The following is a 13,856-nucleotide window of genomic DNA, read 5'->3' as shown; positions in this document are numbered from 1 at the left end:
CAGGCTGAGATATGGGTTGGTTCCTGCGACACATTAAACTAAGTAATAGCCATGCCCATTTTGGCATGGACTAGCATATTTGGTGGGGGGGGGGAATGTGTCCATGCTTTGCAAACAAATGGATCCAGATATTTATTTTTTTTAGAAATCAGACAGAATGAATGTACAGAGAGTAGAATATCTTTCAAATATTCTATTTTCTCTCTCTCTGTAAATCCAGAATATTATTGGTCTCTTTCATCTCCGTGGTCACTTCTGCCTCTGCAGCTCAGGAGGGTGCAATTTCCCCAAGCCTGATGCTGTTCTTGGTCCTCACAGATCTTCCGTATTCCGTAGGTCCTGTGAACACGATGTTTTTCTCTCCTTAAGCAGTGATTTTTTTGCTTTCAGGCTTACTGGAGACCAAGAGGCCCTCTGTTTGCTGGGAGTCCAGCTTCTGGCTCTTATTCCGTGATCTGTGCGGGGGGGAAAATGCCATTAAGTGAGTTTGCAGAGGGGTTTCACCAACTCAGTTGATGCACGAGCATTTGACTCGGTTGCGTTACTGAAATTTAGTTGCTTTTAAGCTTCAGATGCATGAGGTTTGATGTCTGTAAACTTCCCTTTTTAAATTGTTACTAGATAACCTGTGCCCCACTGAGTCTCATCATTTCAGAGATAATTCCTTTCCTAAACAGAACAGAGCATGATGGGCAAAAGCGCAGGGGGAGTAGGCAAGTTTTTCAGCTTCCTGCAGGCTTCCTCATTGAATTTCCTCGTGGGAATCTGGCAGGGAGTATTGGAAATCCTTCCTTCCTTCCTTCCTTCCTTCCTTCCTTCCTTCCTTCCTTCCTTCCTTCCTTCCTTCCTTCCTTCCTTCCTCAGCAGACAGATAAGTGGCTGCTGTTGAATGGGGGAGAAAGCAAGGGATTGCTAAACTGACTGGGAAACTGTCACAAGACAATTAAGATCCTGTGACTACATCAGCATGCCAGCAATGCAGCAGCAGTCAGTAGCTCTGAAGCAGCCAGAAGTTTCCCCAAATTTCATTTCCTCAAGACTTACTGTATGGGTCCTGATTTTTTGATGCATTCTGTAAGTTGGCCCATTTAAAATATTCTCGGTTCAAAAATTGTTGCCCTATCATGCAGCAGTTAAAAGGTCACGACAACGAGAGTTTTTAATGGGATATAGATTATTATTATTATTATTATTTAAAATCATTCAACCCGTAAGTTGGCTTTCTTGCTAAAGAAGAAGGATCAGCATGGAAAGAGAAGGTCCTTAGGGAGGAATGCAAAAATCCAGGACCACATTTTTCCTCACCTGTTCTCCACCTGCTCTATTGTTTCAGGCAAGGGGAGATTGCGAGTTTCCGGCAAGAAGGCCGCCACGATTCCAGATATGATGGGAGCCGCGCCGTAGATAAGATTAGGCAGAAATGGGATATATTCTCCAGTCATCTTCACTGCCGGAGCCACGATGCCTCCTATGCGGGCCATAGTATTACTGAGACCCATACCGGTTTGCCTGCACAGACAGACCCCCCCCAAGCAAAAGGATTGGTCATGCTGCTTGACCTCATGGAGGTACGTTGCTCGATTTAAACCCCTGTTGTTTTTTAATGACACCCCCACAAGCAGCTATCTTGCACCCACTTTTCCTTTCTTTCCCTCTCACCTGAGCCCAAACTATCTTTTCAAAGTCACCTGCCCACGCAGTTGTTTGATCTCTCACCGAAGCACTGTGGGGTAAAGTTCTCCGGTGTATAAATAGATGCAGTTGAACGAGGCACCTAAGCAGCCCTTCCCGAAAACAGCCACGGTGGTCCTCACGGCCTGCATATCTGGGAGAAGGCGAGAGGTCTCGTGTGAGGACCATGCTCTCTGGAGCTCCAAGCCATTCCTGGCGAGGGTGGTCATGTGGATGCCCACCAACTCATTCCTTTAATTAATCAGGCTCACCTCCAGAAGCCTTGGGCACTCCATCTCTTTAGAATAGAACAGAGCTGGGATGGACCTTGGAGGTCTTCTAGTCCATCCCCCTGCTCAAGCAGGAGAACCTACTCCGTCTCAGACGGGTGACTGTCCAGTCTCTTCTTAAAAACCTCCAGCGATGGAGCGCCCACGATTTCTGGTGGCAAGCCGTTCCACTGGTTGATTGTCCTCACTGTCAGGAAGTTTCTCCTTAATTCCAGGTTGCTTCTCTCTTTGATCAGCTTCCAACCATTGTTTGTCGTCCTTCCCTCTGGTGTTTTGGGGAACAACCTGGCCCCCTCTGCCTTGCGGCAGCCTCCCGAAAGTCTTCAAGAAGAGACTGGACAGCCATTTGTCCAGAATGGTAGAGGTTGGACTAGATGATCTCCAAGGTCCCTTCCAACCCTGTTATTATACATTGTATAATGGGGCGGGCGGGGGGGGAATAACATTTCCGATTTTCATAGAATTATCTCCAGAATGTTGCTGAAACAACAGCCTAGTTTAGCACGGATGCTGTCCGTGGTTCTGAACGGACCGATCCATCAGTTTCCAGATGGAAGAATGGGTTCTGTTTGTAAAAATATCTGGTTTTTTTGTCTACTTTGCTCACAACCTCACAGCCAACCTCGGTCTATTGTCGCATCTCCAATCAGGCGCTTAGCCATTATTATTTGCTATCGTTTGTATGTTGCTTTAAATCCAAAGGATCCTAATGTGTTGTTTTTTTCAACCTGGGCAACATTAAGAGGGATGGACTTCAACTCCCAGAATTCCGCAGCCAGCAGATTTTTAAGATGGGTGGACTTCAACTTCCAGCACGCTGGCTGGGGAATTCTGGGAGTTGAAGTCCATCCCTCTAAAACGTTAACGCTAATGTCTAAACCTCCCTGAGCACAAGGCAGAAAATCAGTAACTTTGTTTCCCCATAACCTTTGGATTCCAGTATTGCGCTACTGAGAACCAAGGTCTTCCTCACCTTGTGGGATGAAGATGTTGGCTAGGATGGTTAACCCGGCCAAGATGAGGGCAACGGCTTGGGTGAACCGGCGTCCAATGTAGCTAATGGTGAGGACTGAAATAAACTTAGCCGGGAAGTCAACCGCTCCGAAAAAGAGTTGGATCAGGTAGATGTTACCTCCGAAATTCTGCAGGTCCATCACGAGCCCGTAGTAAGCGAAGCTGGTGGAGAACCTTGGAAGGGGACCAAAGGAAAAAAAAGTGAATAAATGATACAATTATAAAATAAAAATAAAATAATAGAATAGAATAAAAAATATGAAATAATAAAATAAAATAATTTAAATTAAAATAGAACAGAATAATAAAATTTAAAAATTAAAAATGAAATGAAATGTAAAATATGACATGAAATGAAATAATAAAATAAAATAATAGAATAGAATATAAAATAAAATAATAAAATAATTTTTTTAAATATAAAATAGAATAGAATAAAAATTATAAAATAAAAAATGAAATGAAATGAAATAATAAAATAAAATTATAAAATAAAATAATTAAATTAAAATAAAATAGAATAGAATAATAAAAATAATATGTAAAATAAAATAACGTTTAAAATAAAGTAAAATATAAAATAAAATATAAAATGAAATTAAAAATGAAATGAAATAAAAAATAAAATGAAATTAAAAAATAAAGTAAAATATAAAAAATAAAAATAAAATAGAACAGAATAAAAAATTATAAAATAAAAAATAAAATGTAAAATAAAAAATGAAATGAAATGAAATAATAAAATAAAATTATAAAGTAACATAATTAAAATAAAATAGAATAGAATAATAGAATAAAATAATATGCAAAATAAAATAACGTTAAAAATAAACTAAAATATAAAATGAAATTAAAAATAAATGAAATAAAATAAATAAAAATAAAATGAAATTAAAAATAAAAATATAGAATAAAAACAAAATAAAATATAAAATGAAATTAAAAATAAAATAATAAAAGCTAAATTAAAATTAAAATTAAAATTAGCTTGCAAAGTTGGCGGAGAGAGGTTTCTTTCCGGAGTTTCCCGCCTCGCTGCTCACCAGACTAAGCAGACGCAAAGGGAGATGCGACGCATGATTGGGATCCGGACCAGGTCGAGCAGCGAAGTCTTGGACGTCATGGAGGCCAATTCCTCCTTCATCTTGGACCTCAAAAACTGGAGTGGGGGGGATACATTGGAAGGCCTGGTTGAGTTTTTAAATCTGGGATGTTTCTAGTGGCACACAAGGGGGCGAGTTCGAAAACCTGGTGTGAGGTGCAAGTAGTCCTTGAATTATGATGGTTCACCTAGTGACCGTTCGAGTTTGAAGGTTGCCCCCACCCACCCTTGGCCAGTCAACATCCAGCCAGGATTTACAGCCATTGGCAGCACCATTTCGCTGGAAATTGGCTTTTCCATCCAGTTTCTGGCAAAAAAAAACTAGCCCGGAGAGAACAATGGGTTCGCTTAACGACTGCCAGGTTCGCTTAGTGACTATCACGGAAAAAGGTTGTAAAAAATTGGATCTAGTCACGTGGGGAGCTGCCTTACATCAATCACAACTTATGACCGTAATTGCCAGCCTCCATTGCAGTCATAACTTGAGGACTACCTGCATTGTTAAATCCCACGTAGAGGTGGAGTTACAATCCTTCATTTCACGACTGTCTAAAATTGCGACGCCACTGCAAAAGGACTTGTCTGAAATTAGGACCGGTCCTCGTACTTACGACCATTGCCACATTCCCACAATCATATGATCAAAAGGGGGCACGATTATGCAAATAAATAGAATTAATCTTGACGCCTTTGGGCAGGCTCACCTCATCATTTAGCTGCTCAGCAGCTCCCGGCTTCCTGTTCATTTTGGCCACCTTCTTGAGCTCCGTCACGGCCTGTTCGAGCTTCCCGGCTGTTATCAGCCAGCGAGCTGATTCACAAAGCCACCTGTGGGGATGAAGGTTGAAAGAAAGGGGAAAAAACCCCACAAGGAGATTCACACTGAGGCTTGCCAACTATTTCCCAGTTAATAATATGGTTCCCAGCTCTACAAATCAGCCAAAAGAAGAGAGTGGACAATCACCTGTCTGAGATGGTATAGGTCCGCCCGTTTGAGCAGGGGGCTGGACTAGAAGACCCCCAAGGTCCCTTCCAGCTTCTATTCTATTCTATTCTATTCTATTCTATTCTATTCTATTCTGTTCTGTTCTATTCTATTCTGTTCTGTTCTGTTCTGTTCTGTTCTGTTCTGTTCTGTTCTATTCTATTCTATTCTATTCTATTCTATTCTATTCGACATTCACCTGTCTGAGACGGTATAGGTCTTCCTGATTGAGCAGGGGGCTGGACTAGAAGACCTCCAAGGTCCCTTCCAGCTTCTATTCTATTCTGGATTCTAGATCAGTAGCTGAAAATATGGTATTGCATCTCTTGTTCCCTCATGGAGGACTACTGCATTGATGTGTCTTAATGATGGCTAAAATTGGGGACAGGACATAGAATAGAATATTGATGCTTGGCAACTGGTTCGTATTTATGACGGTCGCAGAGTCCGGGGGGGCCACATGATCTCCCTAACCCTAATCCGTTGCTTCCTGTCCTGCCTTCAGGGGCTTTGGAGAATAGCTTGACTCCCTCTTCTTTGGGGCAGCCCCTGAGATACTGGAAGACTGCTATCATGTCTCCCCTCGTCCTTCTCTTCATTAAACTAGACATACCCAGTTCCTGCAACCATTCCTTAAATGTTTTAGCCTCCAGTCCTCTGATCATCTTTGTTGCTCTTCTCTGCACTCTTTCTAGAGTCTCAACCTCTTTTTTTACATCGTGGCGACCAAAACTGGATGCCGGATTCCAAGTGTGGCCTCGCCAAGGCCTTGTGAAGCGGGATTAACGCTTCACCTGATCCTGATTCTATCCCTCTGTTAATGCAGCCTAGGATTGCGTTGGCTTTTTTGGCAGCTGCAGCGCCCGGCTGGCTCGCATTTAAGGGATTGACCACTAGGACTCTGAGATCCCTGTGGGAAAGACGGCCACTAGACTTACTCCCATGTCCTATTTACCAAGAATAACAGAAGAATAAGAAAAAAGGCAGAGACACCGCCAGCTGTAAGTGGTGCCAGTCTCGTAAAAGATACGCCAGGCCAGCCAACATGAGCTGCCCAGCGGTGTACGCACAGCCATTGAGGGCCCCCAGCACCGGACGGATCTTGGTGGGCGTCCACTCCACACCTGTTAGGAAGAGCAAAAACCAGCATTCGAAGTCTTTCTGGCTTTCAAGCTGCCCAGGTGAGGGAAAAACTCAAACTGGCAAGCGGGAACTCTCAGAGCTGCCCAAAGACAAACTCAACAAGGAACCCAACCACACTGCAAAAATCACAGAAGGACAAGTGACTCGACGGCCTGCTATTCCTGCCTAGGGAGGCTCCGTCGAGGGCTCGCAGATCCGTCGCAAACTGGGGAAGAGGGGCGGCGTGGCAACGGGAGGATGACAGGGACTCACACAGAGAGACGCCGTTCATCACGATGCCCGAGAAAGACATCCCGGTGAGAAAACGAAGGACGCAGTAGACGCTGAAATTGGGAGAAAAGGCAGTCGCCGTGCCAGTTGTGGCCAGCTGCAGGTAACACCACAAAAGCATTGGCTGGCGACCGAACCTGCAGGGGCAGGAAAGGAGGGAACATGAGAAAAGTGGGGAGGAAAGGGAATATTCGGAAGGAAGGCACGTAACTATCGCCTCTGGCGGACATGCCCTAAAGCAAAAAAAAAAAAAAAGGTTTTGAGAGATGTTTTGGTATTTTATTCCATTTCCCCCCTGTCTCTTTAATCTGTGAGCTTTATTCTTGTTTAGCAGGTTTAGCAATTAGCACTGCAAGCTGGTCTTCTAAATTAGAAGTATATATTAATAGAAATATTTTACTGAGTCATTCATTAAAACACCACCCTCCAAAACTGGGAAGCTAACTTATCCGGTGAATTATCCCCTTAGCGTGTTACAACATTAATTAGTACTTTTATCCTGGATCCACACCGCACCTAGGATGTTGGTGCGTGCTAAATGCATTTAATAAAGAAAAACCCGAGCACTTTGTACATGTCCAGAGGCATACGGTATCTCAGTTGCAAAGTTACCCAGTTAATTATCGTTTTGCGTCTTGCAACATTAATTGGTACTTTTATCCTGGATCCACACTGCACCTAAAATATTGCTGCATGCCAAATGCATGTAATGAAGAAAAGAAAAACCTAGCACTTTGCACACGCACAGAGGCAATTCTTCATGGCAAAGTTATCCAGTTAATTATTGGTTTGCGTCTTACAATATTAATTGCTATTTTTATTCTGGGTCCACACTGGTGCCAGCTAAATGCATGTAATAAAGAAAAAACCTAGCACTTTGTACATGCCCGGTGGCCTTTCTCAGTTGCAAAGTTACCCAGTTAATCATCCCCTTACAACATTAATTGGTACTTTTATCCCGAGCCCGCACTGCACCAAGAATATTGCAATTAAATGCATTTAATACAGAAAGACCGTATCCCTCTGCACACACTCAGAGACATTTTGTGTCGCAGAGCTAAGCAGAGCGATAGCAGTTTCCCCTTGACAATATTTTTGACTTGGATATCAAAATTCTCGTCCCTCACCTGTCCGAGAGGCCTCCGAATAAGATGCCGCCAACTAAAACTCCGGCCATGTAAATCGACTGCGCCATTTGCTTTAGTGTTCGGGATGTACAAACCAGATCCCACTGCCGAAAGATTTGGGGTCATGCAGAAGGAAAAAAGAGAAAATATATACATTTTTAAAGCCATTATTTTTCCCCACACAGACACACCAAAAATAGGTTTTTGTCTTCAAGGTGGACATGGGGAAAAGAGAGGTCCCATTTCTCGGGAACCAGGCACGTTGCGGATCTTCCATCGTGGCACGGAGGGTCCCAACTCTCCATTTGCAACTGGGGTCCTGCGTTTCCATCCCTCATTGGGCTTCGTAGGGTCACAACCCTCTAAAACAATAAATGCATTTGTGGGCAAGCCCTTGTAAAGATAAAACCAACCTCCTTGGCTGTAGGGTCAGGAAAGAAATAAATCTATCACTTATTTTCAGCAACTTGCACTTCTAAAACGTGGGAGAAGAATCGTTGCAGCTAAATTAGTAAGATGGTTGTTAAGTGAATCACTGAGTCGTTGTGTAAGTCAGATGGTTGTTAAGTGAATTACTGAGTCATTGAATTAGTAACATGGTTGTTAAGTGAATCACTGAGTCATTGAGTTAGTAACATGGTTGTTAAGTGAATTACTGAGTCATTGAATTAGTAACATGGTTGTTAAGTGAACCATTGAGTCATTGAGTTAGCAACATGGTTGTTAAGTGAACCATTGAGTCGCTGAGTTAGTAACATGGTTGTAAAGTGAATTACTGAGTTAAGTTAGTAAGGTAGTTGTTAAGTGAATCATTGAGTCGTTGAGTTAGTAACATGGTTGTAAAGTGAATCACTGAGTCGTTAAGTTAGTAAGGTAGTTGTTAAGTGAATCATTGAGTCGTTGAGTTAGTAAGATGGTTGTTAAGTGAATTGCTGAGTCGTTAGGTTAGTAGCCTGGTTGTAAAGTGAATCTGGCTTCCCCATAGGTTTTGCCTATCAGAAGGTTGCAAAAGGGGATCAGGTGATCCTGGGACCCTGCAGCCATCATAAATACTTGCCAGTTGCCAAGCGTCCGAATTTTCATCACGTGACCCTGAGGATGCTGCAACAGTTGAAAAGTGTGAAATACGTTCCTAAATCACTTTTTTTTCAACGCCCTTGTAACTGCGAATAGTCACTAACCGAATGATTGTAAGTGGAGGACTACAGATACATTGCCCAAGGCACTCTTGCCCCCCCTCCCCCGCCGCAATTTGAGAACCTGGATGTGCCCAAACTGGTCACTTCCGAATCCAGACAAGCTTCGGTCTCACCTCTGTCACAATGGTCTTGTGGAAGACACTTTGGTTGTACACCCATCCGTCTCTACACGGCTCCGTTTCCATCTGGGTGTTGTTCTCCATGGTGTCGTTCAAAAGCCAGGCCTGCTTCAGACGGAAACGGTGGCACTTGGCCGGCTTTCCGTTCTCATCCATGGGAAGGGACACCACAAGGAGAGCCTCATCTTCAGCACTCCAGTTCCTGGGAGCAGCGTGGAGACTGGTGGCACAGTGGTGATCCGGTGTCCCTGCGGTGAAATTCTGCAGCATCATATGACAAGCCATCATAAGCAACGGAATGGAGATCAGAGTCACATAGACGATCTGGAAGCGCCCCATGCTGCCCACGTGTTCTAAGATCTCTGTGAAGCCCATGGTGGACGGTTGGAAGGATCAAAGCTGGAGGACCCTGTGGGAGAAAGTGGAGGAGCAATTGGATCCCTTTCTGTTAGAGGTTTACCAAAGCCTTGCATTAATACGGCTTTTTAGGATGGACCTTAAGCTGCTTCCTCCAAAGGACCTTCAGCTAGATCACCAAAGGACTTCAACCAGATCTCCAAAAGTCCTTCAACTAGATCTTCAAAGAACCTTCAGTCAGTTTCTGCAGAAGACCTTCAACCAGTTTCTCCAAAGGATCTTAAATCAGTTTCTCCAAAGGACCTTCAGCTGGATCACCAAAGGACCTTCAACCAGATCTCCGAAGGTCCTTCAACTAGATCTTCAAAGAACCTTCAGTCAGTTTCTGCAGAAGACCTTCAACCAGTTTCTCCAAAGGATCTTAAATCAGTTTCTCCAAAGGACCTTCAGCTGGATCACCAAAGGACCTTCAACCAGATCTCCGAAGGTCCTTCAACTAGATCTTCAAAGAACCTTCAGTCAGTTTCTGCAGAAGACCTTCAACCAGTTTCTCCAAAGGATCTTAAATCAGTTTCTCCAAAGGACCTTCAGCTGGATCACCAAAGGACCTTCAACCAGATCTCCGAAGGTCCTTCAACTAGATCTTCAAAGAACCTTCAGTCAGTTTCTGCAGAAGACCTTCAACCAGTTTCTCCAAAGGATCTTAAATCAGTTTCTCCAAAGGACCTTCAGCTGGATCACCAAAGGACCTTCAACCAGATCTCCAAAGGTCCTTCAACTAGACCTTCAAAGAACCTTCAGTCAGTTTCTGCAGAAGACCTTCAACCAGTTTCTCCAAAGGATCTTAAATCAGTTTCTCCAAAGAACTTCAACCAGATCTCCCAAAGACCTTTAACTAGTTTCTCAAAGGATCTTCAACTAGATCTCCAAAGGACCTTCAACCAGTCTCTCCTCATCCAGAAAAGCAGGAAGAAGCCACAAAAGTGAAGGATGCGGTTTTGGAATCCTCTTCTGGAATCAAGGAACAAATATAACACCTCCCCTCATCTGGGTGGGACGGGCCATTCTCCATCCAAGCAAAAGTGGACTTCTCTTTTTCTTTTCCTAGAAAAAGCCTCTTTTTCCAAAAAAAGAAGAAGAAGAAGAAGAAGAAGAAGAAGAAGAAGAAGAAGAAGAAGAAGAAGAAGAAGAAGAAGAAGAAGAAGAAGAAGAAGAAGAAGAAGAAGTGCTTCTGAGAACCGAACCAGGACAGAGACAAGTTCTAGTTGAGCTCCCGGTTAAAGTGTGACAGCATCACAGGGATGGAAGTGTGAAAAGGGACACCGAGGGAGCAGACTCTTGGTGTGACTTTTCAGCCCAAAGAGCAGCTTCACGCAAGAGATGAAGCCTCTTGACCCCGGGGCTGGGTGTATCATTCACATGGCAGGCGTTAGAAATTAACGGCCCTTGCAGAAGGGTCCGAAGTCTTTTGACGGCCACGGGGAGCTTGGCCAGCCAACGAGAAGGAGGCCGCAGTGATGTCTCCCAACCACCACCCCTGGTTTGAAGATTTTGCAAGACGATGGAAGAGTGGGGGCGGTGGAGACGCTTCAGCTGCGCTTCTTGTTGACCTTCCAACCCGACTGGAAATTGAAGGACATTTTCTTCACGCCGCCCCATCTCTGATCTCCAGTATCTTAAGGCCCAGCGGTCTCCACTTTTAAGACTTGTGGGCTTCTGGGGAATTCTGGGAGTTGAAGTCCTCAAGTCTTAAAGTTGCCCCAGTTTTGGAGACTCCGGTTAAACGAAGCGTCAGAAGTTTGAAAAGAACATTCTCTCTTTGCCAGCCTGGGCCCAGCTCCCTGGAGAGCAGAGAAGACTGGGGTTACTTCTTTTGGAAAAGGTGGAGATTGCAACAGCCTTGCACCACTGCATTAAAAATGGAGCTCAGCCTTCCTTCCTCTCATTCCCATCTCCTTCCTTCCTTCCTTCTCTCTCTCTCTCCTCCCTCCCTTCCGTCTTTTATCTTATTTTTCACAGTTCTGAACCACCTAGCTCCCTTCCTTCCTTCCTTCCTTCCTTCCTTCCTTCCTTCCTTCCTTCCTTCCTTCCTTCCTTCCCCCTTCCCTTCCCTTCCCTTCCTTCCTTCCTTCCCTTCCTTATCTCCTCCTTCCCTCCTCTTATTTTATTTTTCACAGTTCTGAACCATCCAGCTTCCTTCCCCTCCCCTTCCTTTCTTCCTCCATCCCTTCCCCTTTCCTTTACCTCCTTCCCTCCCTTTTCCTTCCTTCCTCCCTCCCTCCCTTCTCCTTCCTCCCTCTCTCCCTCCCTTCCCTCCTTCCCTCCTTCCCTTCTCCTTCCTCCCTCTCTCCCTCTCTCCCTCTCTCCCTCTCTCCCTCCCCTCCCCTCCCCTCCCCTCCTTTCCTTCCTTCCTCCCTCCCTCCCTCCCTCCCTCCCTTCCTTCCTTCCTTCCTTCCTTCCTCCTTCCCTTCTCCTCCCTCCCTCTCTCCCTCCCTTCCCTCCTTTCCTTCCCTCCTTCCTTCCTTCCTTCCTCCCTCTCTCCCTCTCCCTCCCCCCTTCCTTCCTTCCTTCTTTCCTTCCTTCCTTCCTTCCTTCCTTCCTTCCTCCCTCCCTCCCTCCCTCCCTCCCTCCCTCCCTCCCTTCCTTCCTTCCTTCCTTCCTTCCTTCCTCCTTCCCTTCTCCTCCCTCCCTCTCTCCCTCCCTTCCCTCCTTTCCTTCCCTCCTTCCTTCCTTCCTCCCTCTCTCCCTCTCCCTCCCCCCTTCCTTCCTTCCTTCCTTCCTTCCTTCCTTCCTTCCTTCCTTCCTCCCTCCCTCCCTCCCTCCCTCCCTCCCTCCCTTCCTTCCTTCCTTCCTTCCCATCTCTCCATCTTTCCTCCCTCCCCTTCCTATTCTTTTTCTTGTCTTTGGAAGTGGGGGGGGGACTTAGCATCTGGTTTTCTTTTGCAAAATGCAAGGTGGGACTTCCTTGCTCTCTTCTTTCCTTTCGGCTCGAAGTGAGATTTCATGGCGGCGACTGTGGGGCCCGAGGAGGTGGGGTAGCCTTCCAGGGCCAGAGGTAGCCATCATTGTCTCCGGGGTTGCATCTCAACCACCCCCACCCCCCATCTAAGGCAGGTGGTGCATTTACACCTCACTTGTTAACCTGGTTAGCAAACGCCTCCCTGTTTTACAATCCTCCAAATCACCATCTAACTGGAATGGACGGCTTTATACCACAGGCTGCCCCCTGACACACAAACGCACATTTTTTCCTGCGCAACACCCCGAATTGCAACCACACCAGCGTGATTTGAACAATGGACTTTATTCTCCTCATTTTTCCAAACCAGACAAAATGACAACTTATTAACTTTCCTGCTTGCCAAAAGAGGCAAAAGATTTCCATGAGGACAAACGATCGATGCCTTCTTGGTATATCCGAGCCCGTTGGCTGCCACATTAAAAAGATGGAGGAACCCACCCACCCCACTCCCTCCTCCCCTAGAAGCGATGATTGCCTAGAAGCGATGATTGCAAACAGATGTAGGTTTATTTATGGTTGACATCACCAGTTATGGCCCCTAACTGGTCCTGAACAATTAACTAGCATTTGTTGCCTGAAAGCATTTGCAAAAACTAAGCGGGGCTAAACTCGGTTAAATTGTGGATGGGTGATCACGAAGGAGTCATCTGGGAAGTTTTTTTAAAAAATGGAGAAAAAAAACCAAGAAGACAATTAGCCAAAATACCTCCAAAATACCTCCATGAAATTATCAGAAGTTGCTCCCCAGGGCAAACCTCAAAATTGCAAAAAAAAAAAAAAAAGGAATAATATTTATTTATTTATTTATTTATTTAATTAATTAAATTTTTATACCGCCCTATTCCCGAAGGACTCAGGGCGGTTTACAGGGCAGCATAAAATATAATATAAAAATAGTGTAAATTAAAATAGATTAAATTACATAAGCCCAACAATTAAAACAATATTAAAAGCTAAAACCCCTTCAGTCCAGGCCTGATAGATCAAAAAACCAGGTTTTCAGATCCCGGCGAAATGAACGCAGATCGGGGGCGGTCCGAAGTTCCACCGGTGAGAAACTGCTTTATTATAGGCAGGTAACAAGAGCAGGAAAAACTTCTCAACTTGTGACTTGGGAAGACTCCCCCCACCCCCCACCCCCCAAAAAAAAAGAAAAGAAAAAGAAAAAAAAGGGTAAGAATTACAGATTGGCAGAAAATAATGTGGTGGCTTGGAGCTCTTGTCTAAAGGAAAGAAATCCCTGACAATTCAAGAATCGTTTTTTGGAAATACACTCTGCACGTGTTCAGAAGACCTTCCCCATCTTTATTATCACAGCACTGAATCCTCCCAATGAGGCTGGCTTTAGCTCAGAGTCCACCACTCCCCTTGACCAAGGGGCCTAGTAGAATACAAGAAAAAAGGGGGGGAGAAACTAAAACAAGGGCCCGTTTTGTTTTGTTTTTTACGTGTTTGGAAAAACACATCCAGACACACCACACCTTCCATCTTGGCTAAATGCAGATCCCAAAATGCAGCTCTAAGAACTTTATTTCCAGAATCAAATTGTAAGCCAGC

At 44.6% G+C, this 13,856-nt stretch overlaps 1 protein-coding gene across 1 annotated transcript; it reads right to left on the bottom strand.

Annotated features, from left to right (window-relative positions):
- Window positions 1-1,301: 1,301 nt before the first annotated feature.
- Window positions 1,302-9,295, bottom strand: LOC308675605 (solute carrier family 22 member 6-A-like; the record flags this gene model as incomplete). Its single annotated transcript, XM_081341049.1, has 9 exons — window positions 1,302-1,509; window positions 1,717-1,825; window positions 2,935-3,149; window positions 4,019-4,134; window positions 4,782-4,905; window positions 6,018-6,235; window positions 6,318-6,708; window positions 7,603-7,706; window positions 8,915-9,295. The coding sequence occupies 9 exons, from the start codon at window positions 9,293-9,295 to the stop codon at window positions 1,302-1,304; spliced, it is 1,866 nt and encodes a 621-aa protein (XP_081197175.1).
- Between the last annotated feature and the right edge of the window lie 4,561 nt (window positions 9,296-13,856).

The sequence above is a fragment of the Vipera berus genome (genome assembly GCF_964194415.1).
Source record: "Vipera berus genome assembly, chromosome: 16".
NCBI lineage: Eukaryota > Metazoa > Chordata > Lepidosauria > Squamata > Viperidae > Vipera > Vipera berus.
This window is presented reverse-complemented; position numbering and strand designations above follow the sequence as displayed.